Source organism: Thermobia domestica, chromosome 13, assembly GCF_964235325.1.
Source record: "Thermobia domestica chromosome 13, izTheDome1.hap1.1, whole genome shotgun sequence".
Lineage (NCBI taxonomy): Eukaryota > Metazoa > Arthropoda > Insecta > Zygentoma > Lepismatidae > Thermobia > Thermobia domestica.
Genome location: NC_137466.1, coordinates 59,911,619 through 59,928,579, shown reverse-complemented (window position 1 = coordinate 59,928,579; position 16,961 = coordinate 59,911,619). Strand labels below are relative to the sequence as shown.

Sequence of the window (16,961 nt, the reverse complement as noted above, 5' to 3'; positions counted from 1 at the left end):
TTAACATCATTCCAATATTTTACTTTGTGCTAATGACATTAAGCTTTTTATAGTAGTAAACAATACTGAGGGCAATTAGACTACAAGAAGACTTAAGAAGAATCATTATACGATGTAAAGATAATGGTGAAAACATCAATTGTTTAAGAAATGACTTACAGTAACAAATCGCAATACTATGTGAATCTATAAGAAATACAAGTACTACAATACAAAAAGTTAACACAATAAAGGATTTATGTGTAACGTTTGACAAGCCATTGCACTTAAGTGATCATATACAGACTATATGTAATGAAGAAACGAGAATAATTGGGTACCTATTTAATCAATGGCATGCTTTTATCAGTCAGATACACTAAAATAAGCTGCTGGTAAGATCAGAACTAGAATATGCATTACAGATTTAGAACAGCCTAACAAAGATCCTCGTGAATAAAACTGAAATGGTCCAAAAGTGTTTTGTTAGAACACTTTGTTTTAAGTTTAGACTTGATTATAACTCTAACACGTCTGTATACTGGAAAACATATTTTAAATTGGAACCATTGGCTGGCAGGAGAAAATTGATTGACATTGCATTTCTAGAAAAGATATTTGACAACCGATATATCTATATTTAAAAAATGTGAATTTTGAAGTTCCAATATATGGTACAAGGGCTAAAATTTTATTGTAACCAAATACTAGGAAACATGTTTTACTCTGTAGGCTTTTAACAAACTGTAATATTTATGTATCTCAGAATATGATTTTACTTTAGAAATTTAACATAATTTAGTAGTTGTTTTTATCTTTACTTTTATTTTTTGACGTCTCATTGTTTTAGGAATTTATATAGACTGCACTGTCAAAGCTTATCTTTTTATTAATTTATGTTAAAGCTAATTATGTTTCTCTCTTTTCCTATATTATAGTATTAAAATAATATTGAAGTATATGACAAAGTGCTGCATTTCTGCTCCCAGCTGTTCGAAGCACATAGATAAAGTTATTATTTATTTATTTATTTTATTATTTGCGGAAAACGGGAATGAACCTATTCTTGATCTAGGAAGTTGAAATTATGTAAGATAATTTCAGTAATTACCCTCCGAGGCGTAGGTAGATTTATTAAAAGATTTACGTTATAATTATGAATTTCTTTTGAAATGTTCACAACCATGAAATTTGTATACTATATATTTTGGCAAGCACGATATGAATATCTCGTACAAGAAGACAATCTGGCTAACACTGGGAAAATACTCAAGTTTGATTTTTGAAGAATCCAGCTTGAAGGATATAAAATTTGAGTAAAAATTTCCACGAAATGGAGAAAATCGTCCGATTTCGAATGTAAGAAAGTAATTTTACAACTTTGACAAAATAAGAGCCTTTTAAAATGATGATAGAAAGTGACTAAACATTTGTCTAATGATTTCTACGGAGTTAAGTGAATTCCCTATTAAAGATGAAAAAACGATTTGACTCTGTCTTGACGTAGTAAAGCGTTATTTAGGAGCAATTTAGTAAGCACCTGTGAGCATAATTTTAGTGAAATCGATGTTGCATTGACAAGTATTTGAAGCAAAAAATGTTATATATAGCTTTCAAATATTTTCTATAAATCTTTATTCGGGAAACGTGCGAAGAACGAGCATTCTGCTAATATGAGAAGAAAAGTAAACATCCTCCATTACTAATGAATAATATTTGTATCATAAATATAATACAGTAAAATACCAGTGTAATAAAATTTGGGTACTTCCAGAATTATTTTTTTCTGTTGAGTGAAATTTTATTATACTGAAATAAGTAAATTCTCAAGAATTGACCTGTTGTAATACCCACTGCAGGATCTACATTACTTCAATATGAATTTACAGACAAAAACATTAATAAAATGTAAGAGATATGGGGCATTCAGTTAACTGGAGTGAAGTGAAAGTTCTTGGCCAAGAGGAGAGAAAATTAGTCAGAAAATGAAAAGTAGCAAGGTTTATTGAAACAGAAGGCGATAGAGTTATGAACTGGAACTTTGGACTTGAAATTGATGAAAAGAGGAATAAGTTATTACGGAATGTTAAAGATTAATTAAGTTAATTGTACATGTTCATTTTTGTAATTTTAGTATTATTTTTATTTGTTTATTTATAATTTATATTATATTATTAGTATTCATATTTAAAAAGTTAATTGTACAGCTTATTTTGTTAATTATATTAGGCCTAGCTCTTCGAAATCAGTGTATATGGTTGTCAAACAGGGGGGAGGGGAAAGGAATAACGACTTTTGTTTCTATTTTTGTCTTTTGGTGTGTTGTGTAGGAGGATTAGCTGTTGTAGATTCGTGTAACCAATCAGATTGTGCGGATTTTTTCGCTGTCTCTTATATATTAATTCTATCACTACCTGTATATTCATAATGTCTGATGAAGCCAAGTGGATAGTTGGCAAACTGTTACACGTTATTAATTTTTACAATAAACTTCTTTTTTTCTCAGCGAGTAGTTTAAATCAAATCTACATATACTAAAAGCAAAGCTTGAACGATGGAAACAATATTAAATGTATAATTAAGCAATGAAGCTTTTACTCGTACGTGCAGTAGCACGAAATGTAGAAGCTTAACATTTATTCATTCAATTATTTTGCAATTATTTATTTTAAATGAAGGTACGTGTTAGACAATTCTTAAGTGGGAATTACTTTAAAATGAGCATATACATAATTAAAACAAATACTTAAGAATTAAAGTTATTTTTTAAAATATTTTATAATAAGAGAAAATCTATCTTGATTACGACTTTTTTTTTACCTACATTAGAAGATGCGTTTAAAGGAATAACGCTCATTGCTTACTCTCAAATCGTTATACTGGTCTATTGATTGAATATATAAAAAGTTTCTACAACATCTTCAGAAAAATATGAAAAATATTTATATTATAAAATAGAATTAATTTCAAGTATATTTTGAGAAAACTAAGGTTATAGTTAAATAGACAAAATTTTCATTTAGTATACTCCAAGCTCGAAATTCGGTAAAATGATATGTTTTGACATATATTAAAGAATTGAAAAAGAAAAAGTCCTAAAAATAATTTCCCATTCTGAACATTTCGTTACAGAGACATGTCACTGCCCAAAGTAGTCTAATCTAAGAACTATCCTAAATTAGAATTGTGTTTTTAATTAAGGCTTGTCCATATTTTGTAAGTTTACAAATACAAAGTCCATCATTACAAAGTAGTACAAATAAGAGTAAAGTTACCTTTCGCAGCCTTTCCTTTTCCTTTTGAAGAGCCTTTGTCCGACAAATCTGAAAAAAAATAATAATAATAATATTTACAGATTTGAATCTATAAAACATTTATTTTTCTCAGCACATATTAAATTTTAAATTTTTAGCTTTAATTTCTTTGTAACCAAACATAATAAAAATATTTAGAAAAATTCAAAAGACAAGAGAATATAATATGCATAAATATTTCGAGTGCAGATAGAAATTTACGTTATAAACTGCAAGCCGCAACAGAAAGTTTCCTCGTAAGAATTTTATTAAGAATTTTCTTATGTAATATTTTCCTGTGCCGATTTTATATTCTTATTCTTGTTTATTGAAGTAATTTACATTTTGTGATAAAACCCCGTCCTTCCCAAAAAAGAAAATATACGATACTGAGTTCTGCGATCTATCTTTATAAAGTTATTTTGAAAGCTGCATTACAAATAAGAACGGTTTCAATTTTACAGTCAGCAAGAATAATTACGTGTCAACTAAAATTATACCTATACATATGTGTTGACAGCTGGAAAAAAAAGTGAGATAATGGTGAAATTCTTTACCTGATATGCTTCCAAAAACGTAAAAGGCTAGGCATTATGAACATTACATAATTAGAAATTTTCTCTGTCTCTGAAGTAATAGTAATGTTTTATTTCCTTTTTCAGGTAATGCTTTACATAAAATATCGGTACTGAATTCTTCATACACTTTCTAAAAATTGTCTTCAGGAATGAAGCAGAACTTCTATTGTTACTAAAACAATTACTCAAATTGAAGGATCGTTGAAGAACTTGGTGCCTACGTAAAATACTCTAATAAATTTTTATAGTTTTAGGTAATGTTACATCAATCAAGTTTAAAATATTCTAAGTTGCATTTATTTACAAATTTAAATGTAAATAAATTTTTTATTAAAAACTTATTTTTGTGGGTCATTCTGTCATATTTTAACTCACATTTTTACCATTCTAGGGCATATTTTCAAACTTTTTAGGGCATAAATACCCGAGCCCTAATCATAACATATGCCTATAACTTAAAATATGACCTGAGAAAGATGGTGAGTAAACTTTCATGAAACAGCTAGATTTATGTTAGGAAACTTTTACTATACAGCAAAAATATTATTACTCAAGCTCAGTTCTATGATATGTCATATTTTTATACTGGCATGTTTTTGTATGTCTAATTAAATATAAAGACATAAATTGTGACTCTTGTGAACATAAAAACACGGCTTTCATTGGTCATATAAATGCGTATTTGAACCGCATTTTGGCTTTAGATCATATTTCGGCTTGATAAAAAAGTTTATTTTCTGTTTATATTTTACGAATTTCACGTATTGCTCAGCAATATATCTGTCAGTATTGGCAACGAGTTGAAGGTTTCACTTCTTCTCTTGTAAGTCAGCAACGTACTGTTTTTAATGCTTTAGACGTTAAAGATATTTTAATTAAAAAAAAAAAAAAAATAATAAATTGTAAACTTCTTAAATAATTGCTATTCGTAGGTGTTCATTTATTACGAATTTAAAAGTAAGTAAATTTTTTAATTAAAAACTTATTTTTGTGGGTCATTTTGTCAAATTTTAACTCATATTTTAGCCATTTTAGGGCATATTTTCAAATTTTTTAGGGCATAAATACCCGAGCCCTAATCATAACATATGCCTATAACTTAAAATATGACCTAAGCAAACACTTATTATTACTCCTCTTTGATACTGTTTCGTTATATATAATTACTTTTATCAGACATATTTACATAACTTGTTCGACGTATGCTGTCACACTGTAACACAGGTTAATCATAGTAAATGTTTGCTTTAGTCAGATTTCATTTGAGTTACACGTAGTTTCAAAGTTAGATTGAATAGCATTTAAATATAATATCTTACCCTTGGTTTAAATATTGCTCTTCAACATAATGGACAGCTTCTTTAACATGATTTTGTCTGGGACATTTAAGCAAATTCAAATGTATGATGATTTTTTTTAAATAGGAATTTAATCTTCGGCTTTCCGAAACCAAATATTGATTTCAAATTTAATTTGAACACCAAATTTTCTTAGCTTCAACTGCTTGTTTAGTTAGGCCTCTGTTTTACATAAAGATCTCAGCATTTCGTACCAAACTTAGGGTCTTGAGCGTTTCTATTCTAATCGCTTCATATTATTAAATCAATGTTTATTTTTCATTCTAATTTTATTTCATCTTGTTTAAATTATTGCTTTACTACTTCCTTTCCATGCATTTATCACCCATCTCTCTTACAGACTAAATATATATATATATATATTTTTTTTTTTGTCAATTCCACACTTTTCGTCCTATATTTCAAGAGTGTGGTCGAAAAAGTTGATCACTCATAAGAACCAAATTAAAAACGATTGAAGTTATAAGTTAGAGTGCAAAATCGCATCTTTCAACCGTTTGGTCGAATTTCCTTTTTAACTGATCTTTCTTCAATAACTTTCTGTGCTTAAATTATTAAGATGATTTAAATTATTTTGAGGAAAATACATTACGATGTACACAAAATTGTAGTGAGGATTATGAAGATTTTTTTTTGACCAGAGCTCTCTCTCTCTTTTATATATATATATATATATATATATATATATATATATATATATATATATATATATTTATTTATTTATTTATACAGAAAATACAGAACTCGTGCATTAGGTTTGCCTTTAACTTAAAGAAATCGGAACATATCCTACCAGTGCTAAATAGAAACGACATTTTAACAATGTCGAGAAGAAGATACCTACACTATAGTTGTCTGATATATAAAATTCTTAAAACTCAATCCCCACAATATTTATATTGTAAATTTACAAAGCGGTCACAAATTCACTCTCACGTTACGCGTAACAGTGAGAAATTCAATGTACAAAGACTCAAACTGAAGATAGTGCAAGGATCATTTTCTAGAGCAGGTCCGAGAGTATGGAATGCGATACCAAAAGCTCTCACGGAAATAAAGTCATTTAATTCATTTCGAAATTCATTAAAATCACATTTGATGAAATCCCAGCGACTAGCCTCTGGCACTTACGACGTGTACAGTTTTATGTAATAACTTAGCTAAATCCAACAATATCGATACTTTTTATTGCATGTGTCACTTGTTTATTTTCCGATTTATTCTTTTACTTGTATTTTTTTTCTGTTCCTTTTGATGTGTAATGTTTAATATTGTATTCTTTTGACAAGGGTTAGGTGGTAGAGCAGCCATGGCTGTACCTCGCCCGCTTCAATAAAGACATTTTCATTTCATTTCATTTCATTTTATCAAAAATACAAGGATAGTATATATCGTACGCGATCGATGGAACTCATTCAATCTCGACCAAAATTGTCGTGGTGGTAGAGTTTACGAGAGTAGTACACATACGAAACATTATGGTATGTAGATCTTTGATTTCCGAGTTATCGTCTATCAAAGTTGGGATTTAGACTTTCTTTTTTAACCAAGTCCAAACATCAATTTTGATGGCCAGTAAGTTCGTAACCAAAACTTGCGCAACATAATAATTCGTATACTCATTAACCTCATAAAAGTCTACTACTGTTTCAGATGTGATTAAGTAGAGACCTTTGGTTCTCGAGTTATTGACCATTAAGTTGATATTTGCAGATAGTCAAAATTTTTGCAAACATTATTTGCTAGACGTGGTCGACGGAACTCATCCGATTGTGACCAAATTTGACGTGGAGGTAGATCTTTACGAGCTTACTACGCATATGAAATTGCCATCGGATCTGGAGTGTGTTGATAGAGTCAATAACTCGAGAACCAAAGGCCTGTACACTACAATATTTCACATGCATATTAAGCTTGTTGAAGTCTACCAACATTTCAAATTTGATCAGGTGAAGACCTTTTGTTCTCGAGTTATTAATAATCAAATTGGGGTTTGGACGTAGTCAAAATTTTTGCAAATAATATTTACTAGACGTGATCAATGGAACTCATCCTATCTTAACCAAATTTGGCATGGGGGTAGATCTTTACGAGTTTAATATGTATATGAAATATCCATTGAGGCTGGAATGTGTTGATAGTCAATAACTCAAGAACCAAAGGACTATAGACCACGATATTTTACATGCGTATTAAGCTTGTTGAAGTCTATCAATACTTCAAATTTGATCATGTTCTCGAGTTATTTACCACCAAATTTCAGGGTTGAACTTAACAAACCTATTGAAGGAAGGAAGTGCAGTGTGTTTATTTACAATCTAGATTTGCCAAAAATCAAGCATGGACGATTTTTCCAACTATAAGGAAATTTACCACCTAAATAAATATATATTGAAATCAAGTAATACGAGTAAATCGATATACTTAATCTAAGAACTCATTAACCACATTAGACGAGTTCTCTAAGATAAAATGTAGGGGTTTTAAACTTGGCATTATGCGTTATTTAGAAATCATGCTACATGTTTACCATTTATGCTTCTCCGTTTTTTAAAAATGTATATTTGTATTACATTTTTTGGATTTTTTTCAGTATTGTAGATGTAAAGTTCTTTTACATATACTTTTCACTCTTATGGATATTTTTATAAAGCAGAATCTCGTACAAAACTATGCTCTATAGTATCGAGTCATGGTATTGTTTATAGAATTATGTACAAGAATTAAGTAATTCTTTGTTGCACATATACTCGTATAACTGAACTCGTATATCTGAATCATAATATGAATAGAGATGAAACTGAAAATGATTTTCTTATATGTATTTATACACCTTTTATATAGATGGTTATCAGAATATAATAGAATCATCTGGAGTTGGAAACACGTTAGATGTCTGGGTTGACAATGATCAGGCGGCAACATCAGTGCCCGGTTGTTGGTGATGGTTGCTATAGCAAACTCCGTACTACGTGAGGAGCAACAGAACGGTAGGATAGTGTAAAATGAGCAATATTTCCAAAGAGGGTAAATTGTTGGCGCTCGCTTATATGGTGTGAGTGTGACGAAAGTAGTATCTCGTATGTTGGGTGTGTCGCGAAGGACAGTATCCAAGGTGTTGACGACAAAACCACATTTTTGAAGGTGAACAGTGGTCACAAGAGGACCTTCAGTGACAGGTCCCGTCGAGTATTTAAAAGCGGATTCTCACTCAGAGCTGTGGTGTGACTACAATGCAAGTGAGGGAGGAACTCAATGTAGTACCTCTCACACTCTGTGTCAACAGTTAGAACGCCGTGAATTATTTGACGTGGACATACAGGATCGGGCATTAAAGGCAAAATTGCTGATATTGGATCATCACGCTTTAGCACGACGCCAATGATGTTGTAAACATACAATATTAACCGCTGATGATTGGAAACTGCTGACCGCGTGATATGGTCAGATGAATCATCATTCACCTTATTTCAAATCACAGGTTGAGTTTATGTGTGGCGGATAGCCTAAAGAAGCGTATGATCCACTGTGTCACCACCTAATCGTGAAACATGGCAGCGGCTCTGTGATACTGAAACTCGAAATATCCTTGTTTTCAGTGGGTTCTGTACTCATGCTTACCAGTTGCGCCACTGTCCGTGATTATGTCACCATTGTAAGGGATTATGTGCATCACGGACAATGACTGCCCGTGATTCCAGGATAATAATACGCTCATTCACGCAGTTGGAGCTGTTGCGGCGTGGTTTGTGGAATTTTGCATGAAGTTGAACATGCCCCTTGGTCCACACAACTTCCGGACCTGAGCATACTTGAACATTTGTGGTCCGTTTTGGAGATACAAATCCGGCACATATTTCCGTCTCCGTCCTCTCTGAGTGATGGATCTGAGTAATGCACTAATGATGTGATATTTCACTTGCTACCATTCACGACTCTTATAACTCCATTCCACACACATATATATATTTGTTAGAGTGGATCGCCGAAAAATGCCGTATTTGTATTCCAGTGTCAAATTAATACTGGAAGTAAAAAGGGAAGCTTTGAAACGGGGCTGCGATAGGCCTCTAGCCTTCTATATGGTTACACCACTAGCCTCTATCCATATGTATATAAATAGAGAGGATATAATATATGGATAAAGGCCAGTGGTGAGACCACATAGAAGGCTGAGAGGCGTATCGCAACCCCGTTACAATGCTTCCTTTTTAAATTCCAGTATTAATTTGACACTGGAATACAAATACGGCACTTTTCGGCGATCCAGTCTAACAAACATGTGTATTATTTTTGAAGGTATACCATTTGAACTGTGTATATTACTGTTTCTAATTGAGGCCGGTTTCGATAATCCCGAAGGGTGCGAGAATATAATATGATTCATTCTTTATCTTGATCCAAACAAAACTTAAAATGTAATTATTGTATTTGACCGTTTCAAATATAAGATTTCTATTTAAGATCCTATTTATGTATCATAATTTAAAAGCAAAAAGAATGGAATTTCTAGAGTACATTAGTGGTCTTTTCATTTCAATAATACACACTTGTTTTACATAAATATCATATATATAAAAATTAAAGATCAGAAAATTGTTATTTACCTCCTCGCTTTTTACTGTCAGCAGTTTTAGCTCTTTTGTCTTCTTTTGCAGGCTTCTTGATAGGTGTACCGGAACGTGTTTTCTTAGTATCTTGAACAAGGGATTTTTCATCCTGAAAAGAAAATAATGTGAAGTAAAATAACAAGAAAAATCAAATCCTTTGCTGTGCTATGCGGATGTAGTGTATTAATTTTCACATGCAATATAATAATTACTGTAAATGATCATTATTGAATAATGTTAATTGTAGACGTCTACTTACATAAAACAGGATGATAATTAAAAACAATTACTCTGTTTACTATACTATGTATGTTTGGGATTAATTTGAGAAAATTATCTAGAAAAGAAAGAGATCTAGACTATCACCAATAGTCATCTCGAAGAAGATACACGAAGCTCATTTCTGGAGAATATCATATGTTGATAGTTATGATGTATGATGGATTTTTTATTTGTTTTATTTAATTCTTAGTTATTCGAAAGCAAACCTTCATAACTATGAAACTGAGTACCATTTTGAAAATGAAATCTTTGAGTTTAACGTCTCACGATTATTCCTGTTAGGCTAAGGGAAATGATGGTGAAAGCAATTTGAATGATGATGGAAGAATTGGAAGAATGAGAAAGTGGGAGGAAAAGGGAGTAATCCGAGAAAACTCATGAGCACGATGTCGTCTACCACAAACTTACTTAACCGGGGATCGAACCAGGGACCCCAAGCGCCAGAGGTAAGCACTCTACCACTGAACCACTGTGTCCTCCGAGTACCATTTTGAAAAGCAATTTTCATAATGTTAACAAACATTGAAATATGAATAAACTGTCACCATCAATAAATGTCATTTATTAACTATACATAACGTCAACGGCGCCGATTTCTCTGGAACTTTGGGTGGGGGAGCATTCATAAAAAAATACATACAACAATACATATAACAATAAAAATACATATAAAAATACATATTCATAAAAATAGTAGGGGCCCACATGAGCTTTGGGGGGGGGCAGGATCGGCGCCCTTGCCTAACGTAACACTTATCAAAGCAACACCTATTATAAATAATGATGATAAACGTATAAAGAAATGTCACTAATTTATTGTTATTTCTTTTGTTGTGTTCACATAAAATAGAATTCGGTTGCTACAGCGTTATCCTTGACTATAAATCCTCAAGATACATTTACTTGGAACTAAACATTTTTAGTCATTTATTTTTAGTATGTATTTAGAATATACAAAATGTAAGAATAGACTTTTCACATTGATTTTTACAAATTTTTAACAAATTTACATTAGAGAATGTAAAAAATAATCCTTATTTAAGTGTGAAAAATGTTGTTTAAGGGAGTTCTATATATCTTAAAATCAATTAATGAGCTAACACAACCTGTATGAAACTCTAATAGAGAAATAATTTACTTCAGACTCTATTTCCTGGCCTTAACAACTTTGAGGCTTTAGTTGCTTCACATTCATGACATATCTGCCTACAACAATATACGTAAATATTCATGTATTCTCTTACTCTATCGAAAAAAGTAACCATTTATCGAAATTAATAATATTAAAGTAATACTAATAATATTAAAGTAATAAAGGCATTATCAACTTTATGTTTTAATTACTTTAATATTATTAAAATATAAAGTTGATAATGCCTAATATTAAATCATAAAGATAGGGTACCCTTTCTTTGATCAAGCGTTCATAAGTAAACTTGCGATATATTTTAACTTCTTCTCCTTCGATCGGGAATTTTCCTAATATAGTAGCGAAAGCTTTCGCTCCTTCGTCACGAATCCAATTCCCTGCTAAAGACAATGACGCCAAAGTTCTATTTGTGCGCAGTGCCTGTGAAAACAGAAATAATAATGTGCATCATCTACCCAAAGACATTGAAATCATATCAGGGAAGGGAAAAGCTAGTTTTTATTATTATTAAAAAAAAAAAAAAAAAAAAAAAACAACTTGTACTTAGAAAAACCGAAAACTAAAAAACCGACGTTTCGGACGAAACTGATTTGGATATAAAATGGAACCGGTTTTAAAACTGAAATCTGTTTTCAATAGAAGACTAACCGAAATCGGTTTTGATAGTTTCGGTTTTTAGAAAGTTATCAGAAATCGGTTTCAGTTTCTCTAAAAACTGAAAACCAAAAAGAAGTTTTTGTGCCCACCATTAAATCATATACAGGTTTTAAAAGCTCAATGAGAATAAATAAATAAATGTATTTTAAAACTGATTTGGAACACATTATTGTAGTTGTTTTTTATACAGTACATTTATTATACATTTGAAAGAATTTATAGTGAATTCACTTGAGTGCTTTGAGAGATTTATGAAGGATTTATATTTCTGGATGAATTAACTATTATATTAGTTAATTAATTAAAAATGTGTCTAATGTGATCTATATATAATTATTGTTTTAATCAAGATGTCGCCAACTGATGACACATATTGGTTTGAGTCACAACCCATCTTTGGAAAAGAACTAAATTTCATATGCTGTATGAGTAACAATAGATGTCTATGCAATTTAAAAGAACCATTTTTATTATATTCTTCATTTGTCTGCTTATTTTGCACCAATTGAATATTTTAACAACGTGATAACGTATTTATCCTATTTATGACTTTCATTTTTCATTATTGTTATATTTGTTCTGTCTCTCTCTCTCTCATATATATATATATATATATATATACGATGGATGTTTAATAATTACTGTTCCTGATATAGAAGGAACTTTATTTTATCACAAACACCCATTACAGAAATGCAATTTGTCCACCAATGCTCTAAAGCTGGTACACTTTAAAAAAATGGCTGTTGGTCAGTAAGCCATTATTTCACAGCATATATAACAACCGCATTATTTTTAGAAGTTACCTGATCAGTTCTTTTTTTTTTTTTTTTTTTTTTTTTTTTTTTTTTTTTTTTTTTTTTTACCTCTTGGTAGGACGGGACACAATCATCTAACATACTAACCATATCAGAGTGCATCTTCGTCGGTGTTAGATCTTTTATCTGACACACATATTTCTAAAATAATAGAATGCAACATATTACCAGCACAATATTTTTGTTCAACTACTTCTATGTCAAAAACAACAATTTGTTGAATATCTTTCGTTACACCTACACACCTACACACACACCTATATATATACCGAGCGAGTTAAAAGTTCCTTGAAAAGGTCAACTCGGTAACTATTGAAGATATGAAAAAAATGATAAGAGAGCATTTTGATTGCCAAGTGTGGGTTGTCAATCTAAAATGGTGGAATTTTCGTAATCGGACCAACCGTTTAAGCTCGACTCTGGTATAGCACCCAATAATAAAGAAAAATGCAACGTTGCCATGTCAGTGGAGGACAAGATGGAATGAAATAATCTGGAGCGTGAAATACCCTGGGCCAAGGGGAATAGAAAGGGGAGCATATTAAAGAACAAGGGAGCAGACTTATTTTCATGGCCCACGACTGTGGCGTCAGCACCACAAGGGGGTAGGGGTAGGAGAGAGGAGATATACAAGAAAGACAAACAAATGAAAATAAGTCGTGTCGTTTTCTGACAGGTTTACTGTACATGTTAACGGCACTTGCTTCCAGACGCAACAGTCCTGGGCACTATGCCAATAGGCGCTCAAATTGGTGTCCCTCCTGCAGGTTGCACAAACGGATACGGCATCGCACACTACCACGCACACGCCGGAGTGTTTGGGGTGTTATTGCTCTACACACGTTCCGAATATTCTCCTGCAGCTGTTCCACAGTTCTGGATCTATTCCGAAACACAACGAACTTTAGATACCCCCAGAAGTAAAAATCTAATCAAGCGTGAGGTAAGGTGATCTGGCCGGCCAGAGTGCGGAAAAAGTCCCGGAACGGCCCAATATCTCGCGAAATACAAAGATCAGCAAAACAAAAATAACACGTGTTAAATAGTTTTGAAAAAGTTTATCCAATGATAACAAATGCAACCCCGTATCCCCATCCCCTTCAGAGATACGGGAGTAACTTTAAAATTTTAAATGGGAATCCCCATTTCTTATTGCACATTTGGACCTACAGTTCAAGGTGAATTCCGAACTACTATAATATGTTCAAATTTAACTACTCTTACACAAGAGATCAATCCGGGACCATTTGCATCAAAAGCACGCAAGCTAGCCTGTAGGCCTGCGGACAGCTCACTATTATTATTAATATAAGACTAATAATTAGAAATTAAATAATAAGAATGTAAATACTGTTTAATAAGGTACTGTAAATACTGTTTAATACCGCCTCTATCCTGGTGGTAACGTATTAATGATATATCCTGTAACATTTTGCGTATTCAAGGATAAAACATTGAGGTTCCAAAATTTTGCATTTCTCTTTAATTCTTGGCAGAAGAATAACACAAGTTAGTAATTTACAATAATAAAGTATAACATTATCACAACTGGTATGTAACCTGCTTAGCGTATCAGATATAATAATTTAATATTTTAAATTCTCGATTGGGAATTGATTTCAATTTTTCTTGTAAGGGTTTAAATCCTTCTTGATAAAATCTGGCCATCAGGCCCTTCTCTGTGACATTTCAGTTTACTTGACATGGTATTTTTTGCTCATCCTTAGTTTCTTTCTAGAGCCTACCACCTAATGTAATTGAAAGTTTTGGTAAATTTAGGTGCCATTTCACATCTTCGAAAAAGACCGTGTCTTCGAATGAATGCAGTTATCATGTGAACTGCTACTGAAGCAATTTGTTTCACTTTATCCATTAAGAAGAAGAAAACATTAGTAACTATTTATATTACTTTAAAAACATATACAACATACGATTTGAATTCAATTTATTGTTAGCACAATACAGTGTTTGTAGTATGATACTCTATCTACCAAACACTTCACTTTTATAAACAAGTACTAAGTTTGTTGACTAATTGAAAGTTGAACTGAAAATCTTACTGGTTGTCCCTCTCCCCTCTCCCCCCTAAAAGCTTAAGTACTATACATACAAGATGAAGAACAGATTCCCCGCTTGGAGACTTACCTTCGCAATTGCTTTAGCACCTTCACATGATATGTGGTTGTTTGTAAGATTGAGGCATAAAAGATACTGATTTTCTTTTAATTGTCTTTCTAATTCTTGACCTATCGATACAGCTCCTTTGTCTGTTATTCCGCAATGACGAAGCGACAAATGCCTAAGCCTAAATCAAAAGAAATAACAAAGATAAAAATATTTTATTAGGATATAATTATTCTGACCAGCACTTTTTAAACTAATGAGCTATTTAACATTTTGTTCACTCAATATCAGAAAATAATCTTGTCTTTGGATATAAATAGTCAGTAAAAATTAAAAATGCATGTAAGTTATCCCAACATAATAATAATAATAATAATAATAATAATAATAATAATAATAATAATAATAATATTATTATTATTATTATTATTATTATTATTATTATTATTATTATTATTATTATTATTATTATTATTATTATTATTATTATTATTAAATATAATGTATAAATCTCAAAGCAAAATTTACCTTTCTGCAAGGTCATTTTTAAATCTAAATTATGTAAAATGTTAGATAATTAGATACTAATACGGGATTTTGCGGTTGCAGAACTGGTTGAATATGTAGAGAAGTGTTAAAGGAGTACAATCATGTTTACGTTTTATTAACAGAATATTTCATCAACAACTTTACAATATTACAAAATATTTTTTTTTTAAAAAATCAGAATGTATTGTTGGACTTTTGTAATGTGCTCCATCTTTGTGGACCGATTTTCTCAAAAATGGTCGAATGAATTATGGCATTTTGTGAATAAATAGTTCATTATTAACCCTAAAATATGGTATAATTAATTTGTTTCTGAAGAAACCAGAAAGGGTGGTTTAGTGATTGTATGAGTTTTCTTCGGAGAAAGTTTTTTTTCGGAAACGTTTGTTTTAATTTTGTTCGTTAAAAAAAAAAAAAAAATCTTATTAATAACTACCGTACGTTATGGTTTAACTCAAGAAATAAGAACGAAAGAGTTCATTGTGGGAACCATACCTTTTGTTCAAATAATCTTTTTCTCTTAATATTTGACATTACTTTTCAAAATGTGATGATTCTTAATTGTTACTAAGGTACACATTTATATTTGTAGCATTCTTTAGGTAATAGCCTCATTTAATCTCTTTGTGAATTTAATAAGTGAATTAGTTATGAGTATGAATATGCACTGCACATAAAGTTTCACGAATCATATCCACAGTGACAATGAGACTAATAATATTTTTTTATCTTTTCAGTTTTTCATTAATATTGTGAGAAGTTTCGGTAAATTAGAACTGATTTTTAAAGATTATCATAGAATACCGTGGACAACAAAGATTCACAAATTTATGTACTCAAAGACTTGTGAACATGGACCTTTTGACGCATACTAGGTGACGTCAGTTCCAGATATAAGGGTATTTCGAATGTGTGCTTGTATCTTTGGGGCACGGATGAACAGATTCCAGATGAAACAGTTTGCTCTGGATAAAACAAATTCTTGTTCCAATTCTCAGATGTCAATCTTGGCAGGCTGCATAATTCACTGTGTTCTGCTTTATGTCAATTTTAATAATATTTTCTGGTGCTTCTTGTGTATCAAAGCAGATATCTTTTTAAAAGCTCTTTCCATAAATTAGCATAATTGTCCTGCTTCTGAATAACGGTAATCAATAGTGCTATCAAAGGTGAATTTTATTAATTTACATCTGCACTTGCAATGCAAGCAGTTTAGAGATGTCTATCTACTCCTAAACAATTAAATATACGCAAATATTTTTGCTAGTCGCTAGTCTGACTGTGATAAATAAATCTAAAACTAAAAACGACAAATCCGTTTACATTTTAGCAAACACTTACCTGCTCTGCATACCTATAAGTAGATGAAAATTTTCTTCAGGAATTGGGTTCTTATCTAAACTTAACGTTCTTAGTTGAGGATTTGTTGTCATTAAGTTAGCCATCTCTTCTATCATTTCAGCTGTTATTTTACAATTTTCAAATCTGCAGAAATCGGACAACAAATTGTTAAACTTTAAGTTTAATATAGAACCTAAAATAATATGTTTGTGAATTATGTAA

At 31.2% G+C, this 16,961-nt stretch overlaps 1 protein-coding gene across 5 annotated transcripts in view; it reads right to left on the bottom strand.

Annotated features, from left to right (window-relative positions):
• Positions 1 to 16,961, bottom strand: part of LOC145669201 (leucine-rich repeat-containing protein 71-like) — a 99,491-nt gene that overhangs the window by 14,894 nt on the left and 67,636 nt on the right. For 3 of the 5 annotated variants that reach the window (XM_081737526.1, XM_081737530.1, XM_081737527.1), the window contains exons 5-9: positions 16,740 to 16,883; positions 14,871 to 15,030; positions 11,506 to 11,670; positions 9,816 to 9,927; positions 3,255 to 3,302 (exon numbers count right to left, since the gene is read on the bottom strand). In XM_081737526.1, coding sequence (XP_081593652.1) covers positions 3,255 to 3,302; positions 9,816 to 9,927; positions 11,506 to 11,670; positions 14,871 to 15,030; positions 16,740 to 16,883 — 629 coding nt within the window. The remainder of the gene's footprint in view (positions 1 to 3,254; positions 3,303 to 9,815; positions 9,928 to 11,505; positions 11,671 to 14,870; positions 15,031 to 16,739; positions 16,884 to 16,961) is intronic. The other 2 variants (XM_081737528.1, XM_081737529.1) reach the window with 1 other exon arrangement.